Here is an 11,861-nt window from a genome sequence, read left to right on the forward strand (position 1 = left end):
GGAGGAGAGGAGAGGGGAGGGGAGAGGAGCGGGGAGGGGAAGAGAGGAGAAAGACTGGGTGGTTGGAGATGGACAGTTTAAACCACATTTCTGGCTCTAGTGAGGGACCTGAACAATGCCTCATGGTTTATGGCACCTGGCATCTTAAAGGCAGAAGCTGGCAGGGAAGAAGAGATTTCATGGCCAGGCCTGTAGAGAGTGCTCAATGATCAGGCTTCATCTTTTATAAAAACCCACCTCCATGAAAACTACTGGCTCAGGGTCCCATAAGAAGGACCTTAATCTCTTCCAAGGGCACACTCCCAGTGACACAAGGACCTTCCACTAGGCCCTGCCTGTCAGTTCACCACACTGAGACCACGTTTTAGCATACGAACCTTCGGGAACAAACTACATTCAAATCACAGTACCGAAAGTTAGTGATGGGGAAGGAAGGCATGGTCTCCAGTGCCACCGAATGAATGACATTTGCCTGATTGACCATGGGTGGTTACACACAGAGCACCCCAGGAACAGAATCTGGTTCTTACAGTGCATGGTTATAGCAAAGACTCTGCAGTTGGTTACCATGGAAGATGAGCAGAGGTATAAAAATGACATAAGGCATTCTAGTGCCCATTTGTCTACCAGGGCCCTCTCTCCAAGTATATGGTACACGGAAAACATCTGTTAAGCTGGTGGATGTGTGGCACTTTGTCTATTGGTCTAACAAGATCTAACTTAGATAGAAAGAGCTTCATCATTGTTCAAGCCTCCCTCAGACCAGGCAGCAAGTGAATTCACATCTTCCTGTCCAAGCCCAGCTCTTAGAAAATAGAACACTGGGAAGTCACTGCTTCTTCTTTATTTAAAGTTATATCATGGCTAGAAACTTGGCAGCTTGCCCTTTCAAAGTGACAGCTTTCAAAAAGTCTACCTAACACAATTCCGTCTAATTCCCAGCACATGAGAAAATGGGCTGTTAAAGAAAGTCTCTCCCCAGCGTCAGCTTCCTCCCTACCCTCCTACTCTCTCCCTAATATGAAAAAAAGTGGATTATCTTCTCCCCGGGTTGCAAAAATATTCTTCTGAGAATGATTATACCTGTCACAGATGGAATCTTGAAATAAGTTAAATGTTTAGGTTCATATTCTAGGAATTCCCTGGTGAGCTGAGTTCTTCCTGAAATCTTTGGTAACATTATTACCAAGCTATAGGCGTTCATGCTATGTGTGAGGAAGGAGGTCTGTTTATGATGGGAAGAGCCACAGGAAGGCTTTTTCTCCCACATCTCTTGGTGACTCAGGAGGAGAAAGTAGAATTAGAACAATTAAAGGCATTTTTCTTCTGCAGTTATTATTTAAACGGTTGCTACTAAGAAGTCCTGTAGCCTAAAATGCTTCAGAAATCCCAGAACAAGAGAAATGAGACTCACACCTTCTCCAGAGGCTAAACCTTTTTTGGTTTACATTTCCTCTAGCCTGGAATATCTCCACTCAGTTTTCTATCTGCTATGAAAATTACTCTTATAAACCATAAGTAAGAGTCCACAGCAAGTCCCCTGTGTTCAGAGGAATAGAAAGACAGTGGGATCTTTAACGCTTATTGTAATATGACCCCTGCCAAGTTTCTAAGGCTTATCTTTTCTGTGTCCTGTAACTAATTCTCACCACTAAGTATGAGCTGTCTTAAAATAATTTTCTATATATTCTCGCTCTCTTCCTTCAACTTTTAAAAGGGTCTTATTTCTTCTCTGCCTACCAGGTGGTGTGTGTGTGTGTGTGTGTGTGTGTGTGTGTGTGTGTGTGTGTGTGTGTGTAGGTGTTGGGTGGTATGCATGTCTGGACACATATTTGAAGGTCAGAGAAGGATTTTGGATTTGGGTGCCATCCTCAATCATTTTATGTGTATTTCTTTAAGGCAGGGTTTCTCCTTGAGCTTGAGATTTGAGTTTTCTCAGTTAGTTTGAAAACAGACGAACTCAGCCATCCTCGTCTTCTCTCACCACAAGACCTGGGGTTAGAGGACTGTGTGCAGGATGTCTCATTAAGAATGTGGGTATCAGGATCTGGTCCTCATAACTGCACATCAAGCTTCTCATCCAGGAAGTCATCTCTCTACTTCATCACTCTTTCTTCATTTGACATGTGGTCTACATCATCTGTATATAGTACAGACTACTTCAAAACTCGAGATCCCAACCTTCACTGCACTGGGATTACAAGTTTTTATTCCTTTTATTTTAGAATTTGTTGAGAGAGAGAGAGAGAGAGAGAGAGAGAGAGAGAGAGAGAGAGAGACTCCTAATCACAGAGAATAGACTTGAACTCACCCACGTAGCTGAGGATGATTTTGGCTTATCCTTCAACTGCCATCTCCCAAGTGCTAGAATTAGAAGTCTCTACTGTCATGTCTAGTGTGTCTGAAACATTCTTTGTCATCTTACAAGACCCAACTGAGATGTCTCTGTTATCCAGAAACCTTCCTCATCCTCTTCCCTGCTCCACTATGCCACAAGACCTATTTCTCTCTCTGTTTTACTGCAACTTACCAAAAATTCAGTTAGTCTTTATTAGACTGAATTGCAGTGATTTTTCCTTTTCTTTTTCTTTTTAGAATGAAAGCCACTTGAAGTTAGAGACTGACTTCCTCTTCTTATTCTCAGACAGACTCTGGGATCTCTCCTAACATGTAAATGACAGCAAATCTATTATCTGTGAACTGGGTGAGTGAAGAACTTCATAACTTCATTTATTCATCACATAACAAATGTCTCTCTCATTCTTTCAATAACCCTGAACAAAAGAGTCTTCTTGGCACCAAGGAGAAGTTGATTGCTAACCGATTGAGAGATTGGTTTAGTTCTGACAAAGAATTATGGGAAGGAATAAATTCTTAGGAAAACACTCAAACCACCACTACCCTAAAAAACTTCTGGATCTGCCTCCATTTGGACATTCACCAGGCCATTCTTGCTTCCTTGTTTGACCCCAAACAACAGACCTGCCATGTAGATATTCTAATAACTGCTACAAATGACCTCTCTGTTTATAACAGAGTCCCACAGCCCAAGAGGATGAAGTAGTCTTATGTAGCATTACATTTCTAGCCACACAGAACCTAAAACCTGGAAGGCTGTAGAGAAATTTTGCAGAAACACAACTGAATGTGTAGAACAGTCTTTTAGAAACTGATGCCACGATGGGACTGGGATGATGGCTCAGCTGGTAAAAGCACTTGCTACACAAGGATGAGGACCAGAGTTTGGATCCTAGCCCTGACTTCAGAGGTGGGGGCAGAGGATCTCTAGAACAAGCTGTCTAGACTAGCCAAAGCGATGAGCTAGGTTCGTGAGAAACCCAGTCCCAATACTTGAGGGAAAGTAATCAAGGATGACAGCCAACATTAATCTCTAGCTTCCATGTACACCCACAGTGCTCTCTCTCTGTCTCTCTCTCTCTCTCTCTCTCTCTCTCTCTCTCTCTGTCTCTCTCTCTCTCTCTCACACACACACACACACACACACACACACACACACACACACACACTGGATGTCATTCTAAGTAATATGAGCATATATTCATGATAATTTTCCTGTTTGGGACACACAGGGAACACAAAGGATCTCTAAAAGTATGTGATGACCTCAGACATGTTTACAGCTTGGTCCTATGTCTGAGATTCTGTTAAAATCTCAAATATATCTGTTTTTCCTAAAATACTATAGAAAGAATTGGGGAACCATATATAAGTTTGTATAGTCTGATGTAGTTTTTTTTTTAACTTTACTAAAATAATATTTTGAGAAGGATGCTTGCTGTGTTTCCCAGGCTGGCCTTGAAGCGATCCTCTTACCTCAGCCTTTCAAGTGGTTGGGAATATGCATCTTTCACTCTCATAAAACGGTTCTTAATCAACTATTTCTAGCTGGTGAAAGTCTGTTATATACACACATTAGCCATATTTTGGGTATACTGGATATTCGCGAATATTTCCCAGTAACCGTCAGTAGAGCCTTTCCTTTCTTTTACCCTGAAGTCAGAGGGCATCAGTGCTCCCAGGGTCCACTAGTGGCCACTGTGTGAACTGCAAGATGATTATGTGAACCAGGGCAAAAGCCTTACTGCCTTCCTCGGCATTCATAATTCCCTTTACTAAGATGATTTGGGGGTGGGGTGGAGTGGGAAGACTTGGTATATTTAGTGTCAAACTCTCTGTGCTTTTAGACAAACAGAAATTCGAACTCTGCAGAGTAATAGCCTGATTCAAAGAGTATGTCCGCTGATATTTTTTCTCCTGCCCAGCTCTCTTGAGCTTACTCCACTATGATTCTTGATGCAGAGGCTCCAAAGTCACAGTATACAGTGAAAAACCCTGAGCAAACATATACTGAAATATGGATGCTGAAATATGTCATTAATAAGTTATAGTGATTAGGGATGCTGAGTCATTTAGTTTGTGACTGGCTGTTTTCATCCACTCAGATAGGCCTCTGGTCACTGGCCCCTCACTTTCCTGTGTGTGTGAAGGCTGTGTGGGAACAAATCATGTGGGCTGTGGACACATGATTACACAGCAAATAAAGACTGCTTTTTCAAAATAGGTGAATTATTCCCCATCTCTGCTTCCAAAGGTAGAAGTACAGAAAACCAATTATCTCAGGTATAAGGATAAAAAAAATAATCAACTGACCATTCAGGTTCACTGATGAATTTTATATGTCATTGGCAACATTTGGTTCAGATTTACAATTTCCTTAGGTTCTCCATAGGTGATGTCCTGAACTTGATGGGAAAGGATTCTGTGCACATGCAGGCTCACTGGCCATCACTTGTCGTGTGTGGTGGGTCAGATGCTGTCACAGGTAATATCTATCCAGTCCTTAGGAACACCCTGCACATGGCTTCTATTTTGCCAATGAGAAAATTAAGGCTTGGGGACTTAGATGACTCGTTCTGGGATGGACAGCTGAGTCTTCTGCCTCCTGGGCCAGAGATATTCTTTGGGCTCTTTACCACCTGCCTGGAGATCCATGTGTTCTCATGAATCCTGGTATGGGCGTCTGAACCCCTTCCTCTTTCTTTCCCTATGTCTGAATTCTGCTGGAGCCAATGTACGCCTTCCCAGAGTACTGTGCCTTCTCTGCCAGAGGGCAATTTTATAAGAAAGTTGAATATCCCCAGGTGACCCATGGGAGAGCTTGGTGTCTGCAGTCTTTTCGATTTTATTTACATTCTTATAAAAAACAAAAAGGACTTCTAGCATGGGTAGCAAAGAGGTAAAGAATATCCACTGATGGCTTTAGGCCGGTGTTCTAACCTGTAACAAAGGAAGCTGAGGCTGGTTGGTTGCATACCCCAGTTCTGTGACTTTAATGTCCAGGTTTAGAATGTGGCACTTAGCTGGGAGACTTAGTTCCTGGGCACTAAGAGTCACGGTGTGACTGTCTGTACCTACCTCAGCAAGTAGATGTTTATTCCCCCAGGAAACTCAACACTGAGAGCCCACAGGAACAAAACCAGGTTTTAGTGCATAAACGATATTCCACAATGTCCTGCCAGCTAGATGCCATCCAGGGACAAGAGTCTGAATGTCCCTGCTCATTCCCCAAGGGAATGGCTTCTGTATCACCAAGCCGGTGCTGGCACCTGGGCCCTGTCACAGCTGACAGGGCCAAGAGGAGGTCAGCTAGTGACTGCTGCACCCAGAGCAGCTGAGGCAGAGGCAAGAAGCAGAGGAAGCAGCTTGCCTAGCCTCCTTCGCCGGCTGCTCAGGAGATGGAGGGCTTCATCTCTATTACTGTCAGAATCTGGCACCTCGCACCATCTCTGAGATTCACAGGCATGGATGGAGGAGAGAGAAGGAAGGAGTTGCAAGCCAGACAATCAGTCGCAGCCACAATATTTTAGAAGCGGAATCTTCCAGCTAGAGAACATTCTCCAAAGTGCAGAACATTATGGGTGAAAGAGGCCTTGGTCTATCCAGCATGTGTTGTAAAAGGAAAGGCTGAGAAATAGAAAGAGGAAGTGACTTCCCTATATGACAAGATCAGCAAATGTAAAACTAGGGCTGTCATTCAGGGACTTTGGTGGTTTTGCAGCTTGGGAGAGTTTTGGGACCCTTTCTTGGACACCAGAGACTGAGAGGTTGCCATTTGTAGATCTTAGTGGGAGAAGTTCTTCCACAGATCCCTTATGGGAAAGGGGATCTGGCTCTACTGGATACAGTAGTATGCTCCTCTTACCTTGCAGATTGACACCCCTGGGCACCACGCCCTGCAGCTCCTCAGTCGGGAGGTCAACTTCCGCTGCATTGGAATTGTTGGGGGGTACTGCTCTCCTGCCCCCAAAGGTGGTTGTTGGAGTATCTGACATTCTCTGCTTTACTGGATCCTTGGGAAAGGGAGAAGAAAGTCCATGGAAGAGGAGTACGAGATGAGCATCACCTGTGGCCCAGAGTCTAAAGTAGAGACAGATATGCACCTGGGCAGAGCAACGGCGAGCAACATGCACATCCCACACAAATGAGAGTTGAGAGGTGGCAGTGAGGATGCGCCTGGGGACAGAGAGTATTCCCCAAGGATCTCAGGGAGACGTCCTGCTTGGTAAAACATAAAGAGATCACGAGAAAGAGTGTTTGCCTAAAGCAAAGAAAATCTTTCAAGACTACAGACAGCAGAATTTTCCTCTCCCCAAACCCCCAAAGCCTATATGTTTGGAGGTGCATGTACCTACTCATCTCATGGAGACTCACCAAACCTAAGTCACTGTGAGAATCTAACATTCAGGTTAGGATAGTTTGTTAAAGTCTTCATTTAATTATAGGATAGATAGATAGATAGATAGATAGATAGATAGATAGATAGATAGATAGATAGATAGATAGATAAAATAGACCAGCCATTTAATTCTGTCACTACTTAATGAGGGCTTCTTGTGAGCCTGGCTGTGATCTTACTACTTAAGTAGGTACAACAGAAACCAAAACAGCACCTCTTTCCCAAGAGTTTACAGTATAGTGGGGTTAGGAATGGACCATACAAGAATCACACATGATGCTGATTGGGTATGTGGCATGGAGACCATGGCTATGTTCAGATGGATTGTGAGTAGGCTGTGCTCTGACACAGTCTGGCTTGTTTCCTCTTCCCTCCGAGTTTGTGCAGGCAACCAGCCTGTCTAAACACAACACACCTTAATGTCAGGGCCCAATAAGGACTTGTTGACCAGCTGGTCAAAATGAAGGGGGACTTTGTTTCTGAACTTTCTTTACCTGACCCACCGTGCAGTGACGCCTGGCAACCTGGCTGTTTGTAGAAACTAGGCACACCCTTGCAAGATGACATGTTGCCATTGCAGAATCAGCTTGATTAGACAGTTGCAGCAATGAGAGGAGCAGGCTGAGCACAGAAACACTTGGTAAGGTATCTGCTCTTGAAAGGAGACAGGGGCTCTTGGAAGAAGGAGACAGGAGTGGCTATCTACAAATACCTTTCAGGATTTACAGGTAATCTCTGGCGAGCTGAGTCAGAGGAGATTAAAGAAAAAGTTTAGTGACAAAGAAGAGAACGCAACCCTCTGGTGTCTTGTCAATAGCAAAGACACACTGACTGGTCCCTAGAGGCCAGAAGCAGGGTGTGGGGAGCAGTGCTGGGCAGTCAGGCAGCCTTCTGGGAGAAAGCAAGTAAAGCAAAGAATTGGAACATTCCAGGTGCTGGCCAAGAGAGGGTAGTGCTCACCACTGGGTGAGTGTAGGAGGGAGAACTGTCCTTCTTGGTAGATACAACAAAGGGAAAGGGATTTGAGTTTAGACACTGTTAATATGGGGTAAGGAATGACCAGGTCAAGGCAACCGAACCTGTTGTCTTCTAGCTAGGTGGGCACTCTGGCCTTGCCCTCTCTTCTAACCTTACTCCACATTCCACAGTTGGTTTCCCTTAGGCAAGCAGACCTGCTCTTGGAGGAGCAACCCCACTCCCATCCCCGTCAATGAGTCTTCTCCACCAGCCGTGCTCCTAGCATAGTTTGTTGGAGTTCAAAGAAGTCCTTAGAAGTAGGACTGAACATTGCAAACTCAGAGGTAAAAGCTGGGAACTGGAGAGAGGGGCTGCCTCTGACCCTCCCCAACCCTTCAGAGATACAGAAATGTAGGTCCAGAGGGACAGCCACAGCTTGGGGCAGGGCTACTCAGACCTGCTCTGAGGGTCTCTTACCTGCTTGAGCTCCTGAGAGGGTGCCCTGGTAGGCTCGTTGTGTGCCTCTGAGTACTTCCTCAAAAGGACTCAGGCAAAGTGACCAGAAAGTTGTCTCTTAAATAACTGCCTAACAGCTCCCACCCTCCTCCCCATCCCAGAGGATTTCTCCTCCCCTTTCTTGACAGCTGGTGGAGGGGGCAGAACTGTTTCTAGGACTTTCCACGTACTTCTGCCACCCGGCTTTGAAATGCCTGCATGTGCTCCTTCCTGCCTCCATTGCCTCTTTGCTCCTGGGTTCCCATGCTGGCACGTCCTCACCATCCCACCTCCAGGGTCAACCTTTCCCCTCCTCCAGATGCCACTAGTAACTACCAAATGTCATTGCTGTGTTTGCTAGCCTCCCTGCCCTCCTGCTGGGACAGAAGGGCTTACGGGTCCTTTTTTCTGTAGAGGAATGCTTTGCCACAGAGATGGGTGGTGAGCTGGCAGGCGGGAGGGAGGATCTGCCTGCCCACAGACAGGTCACACAGACAGTTGTGACCACGCATAAAGCAAGAGCAATGAGTCCCTCTTGTGCAAAGCAAACTGCCTCCTGGAGTTACCCAGAGAACCCAAGCCCAACCACAGGACTTCCTGCAGGACAGCCACCCGATGTCCAGTCCCAGTAAAGTGTGTAGATGTCCTTAAGAGAGCCACGCAGTTAGACATGCTTTGTGTTTTCCCTTGAAGTCATTCTGCAGTATCTTCAAGACGTACAGAGAAAGGAAAGGAAGTTTCCCTCCCCAGGCTTTGCCTAGTTCTGTTTTGAGAGTGTCATGTGTTTAAAGACTACTGGTTTCAACCCCAGATCCTCCGAAGTGCCCTCTTTGTCTTCAAATTTCAAAGGGAGACGGGAAATGTTATTAGCTAGGAATTCATATCCCCTTCCCCACCCCATCTCTCTGCCACAAATCTGTGGACTTGTCTGCAGCTTTACCAAGTTTTTCTTCCTTCTTATCCTTGAAATGGGAAAGGGCCCCTGCCTCCTTGTCAAAAACAAACATCTGTGTCTTCACTGTGCTCCATGTCACTTTCTCAAGGGCTTTGATGGCCGGGCCTCTTATCAGCTCTTTCTCCTGTGGCTTCAAGCTCTGGCTCTCTTACAGCTGCTTCCTGTCAGCATTGACACAATTTCAAGTTGAGTCCCTTCAATATTTTAAAAAGCCTTTTCTCAACTCATGTTATTCTGGTCATTTTTTTTTATTCTCTCTCCTCCCCTCTGTCACCAAGCCTCTGGCTTCTGGGTTCTATCTCCTCTGTTAGTGTATTCAAACTGCTAAAGCAAAGGTATCTGCCTTAGTACATTTTGTTGCTGTAACAAAATACCTGAACTAGGACATTTATAAAGAAAAAAATTTTTATTTAGCTCATGGCTCTACAGGTTGATGATCTTTAAAACACGGCGTTGTCATCTTCTTAGTGTCTAGCAGAGGCCTTGCGCTTTCTCATCCTTCTGTGAGGATGGAATGGTTTTATTGAGTACATTGTAAGGTGCAGCCGGTTGGTCAGAAGGACACTGTCTCCCACACAGCATGTCTCACTGAGGAAGAAAACAGGAGGGCAAGTTGGCACGGCTGGAAAAGAGAAAATATGAGGGCAGCCTTGCTTTATAATGAACTGCCCTCAGAGTAACCAACCTCGTCTCATGAGAACGACACTGATCTCTCTTAAAGGTCTAATCAAGTCTCAATGATACCACACAGAGGCCCCAGTTTCCACCCGAGTTCTGGGGAAGAGAAGCCACGTTGAAATGAGAACACCTCATTGTCTGTTTTCAAGCCAAAGAAGACTGAGTTTTTAATCTTGTGGGACACTGAGCTCTCTTGCCTACTCTGCCCTCGAAGGTCTTTCCCGTGGTCTCTGAGACGTGGCATGCTGTGCTATTTCCTCTAGTGCAGTGTGCCATCCTTTGATCGTCTCAGAAACCTGGATGGTTTTATATTTCCATATATCTCCTGGCCCCTCTTAAATCTAGGTGCTCAGCCACGGTTTCTTCCAGAGCTAGAGACTTCCCTGACGAGCTGCCTGTTGGTCACCTTATTTTGGTACACCCGGGGCAGCCTACACACATCACCTCCCTGATGGGAAACAATTTGTTCTGAAGACTTGACAAATCACAGAGCTCGCTATTTCAGTGAATGCCAGCAGCTTGAGTAGCTACCAAGCTAGGCCCGTGGGCAAATGGCAGACAACCCCACCCCAAGCCTCAAATCCAACCCTTCATTAGCTATCTCCTATTTCACCTTTTAATTAGCCTTGAACCTACCCCTATATCCCTTTCAATTCTTTCTCCACAGTGCAGTCACAATAAACACTGAGGAGCTCAAGTCTGGCTTCAGAGTCTCTGTCCAAACCTTTCCATCACTGATGAACTTTGCTTTCAAGGTAAATCCTAAAAAGAAAGAAAATTCAACTGAAAAAGACTCCATATGACCTAGACCCTAATCTCCTCTTATGCCCTCCCTCTTTCATGTCCTCAGGTCATCTCCTGCCCCCACTCCCTGTCACACCTTGCTCCAGTCACTAAACTTCCTATTCTGTGCCTCAAGCCTGAAACACAGTCCCTGTCCCCCTGCTCCACTTGCTAGAAGCTCAGTTTGCTGTTTACAGGGCTGATCAAAACATCAGTGGTTCAGCTGTCCTTCAAGAGCTTGTCTAATGGCAGTGCTCTGACATTTCTGGGGTCACGTCCCTAACTGGATTCCCACTGGGCAGCAGGGACTCCAGTCAGAGAGAGGCTGCTGAAGAGACCCACGCAAAGCCCACCGTCCTCTGCTGCCTGCCGGAAGATCTGAGTGAAGATTCCACAGTGGTCTGTTAGACTTACGTGAGATCTGGGGAAGAGTGGCCATGGCTGCACAATTTACGTCTGATCACACAGATGTCAACCCTCTGGTTGACTGTGCATTCAAGACTCGCTTGTCACCTCCCAACCATCGTTATCATGCTACATTTGGCCCAAGACTCAGCTCTGTGGATGTGCACACACTTTGGTTCAAGAGTGCTCTACCACCAATTCAGCAACATTATAACTGTTACAGATTTTCTGGGCTCAAGAGACAGTCCAGTGACCCAGCGTCAGAGGCACCAAGTCTAGCATGTGGCTGAGGCTCATTTACCTTAGAGCATTGCCTCATGGTCCTGTGACTTGGGAGTCAGAACAACAGTTTCTGGTCCTAGAATGAGTCCTGAGTTGTGTCAGCCTCTGTGGTATGTACAGAAGCAGTCTATGTGACTAGGCACCAAGGTCTTTGAGTACGGCACGGTGATCTTCATACCTGACGGCCCTATATGGTGTTCTTCATACCTGTCGGCCCTATGGTGTTCTTCATACCTGACGCCCCTTTGGTCGGCATGAGGAAGACATTTATAGCATGTAGGTCAAACTAGGAAAATGAAAAGCACATTGGGTGTTTTTTTTTTCTTTTTTTTTTACATTGGGTGTTTTTAAAGAGAGGAAATGTTTATACAGGTGATAGAAGAGACGGGAAGGCAAACAGTGGGAGGTGAGTCAGCCCCACAATTAGAAACGGAGTAGTTGGTGTCACCATATAGCAGGAATTGAGGTTGTGTGGTGGGACCTAGAATCCCATGGGACTGTCTGGTGGGAGCTGGAGATTCAGTCATTACTAGAAACAGGGTCTGAGGT

General features: G+C 45.6%; 1 protein-coding gene across 1 annotated transcript in view; it reads right to left on the reverse strand.

Annotated features, from left to right (window-relative positions):
* Window positions 1-8,260, reverse strand: part of F13a1 (coagulation factor XIII A chain) — a 157,279-nt gene extending 149,019 nt beyond the window's left edge. Inside the window, exons 1-2 of the mRNA XM_005355047.3 lie at window positions 8,192-8,260; window positions 6,224-6,371 (exon numbers count right to left, since the gene is read on the reverse strand). Of these exons, the coding sequence (XP_005355104.1) occupies window positions 6,224-6,353 (130 nt within the window). The 5' untranslated portion in view covers window positions 6,354-6,371; window positions 8,192-8,260. The remainder of the gene's footprint in view (window positions 1-6,223; window positions 6,372-8,191) is intronic.
* Window positions 8,261-11,861: the final 3,601 nt, after the last annotated feature.

Source organism: Microtus ochrogaster, chromosome 16, assembly GCF_000317375.1.
Source record: "Microtus ochrogaster isolate Prairie Vole_2 chromosome 16, MicOch1.0, whole genome shotgun sequence".
In the NCBI taxonomy this organism is placed as follows: domain Eukaryota; kingdom Metazoa; phylum Chordata; class Mammalia; order Rodentia; family Cricetidae; genus Microtus; species Microtus ochrogaster.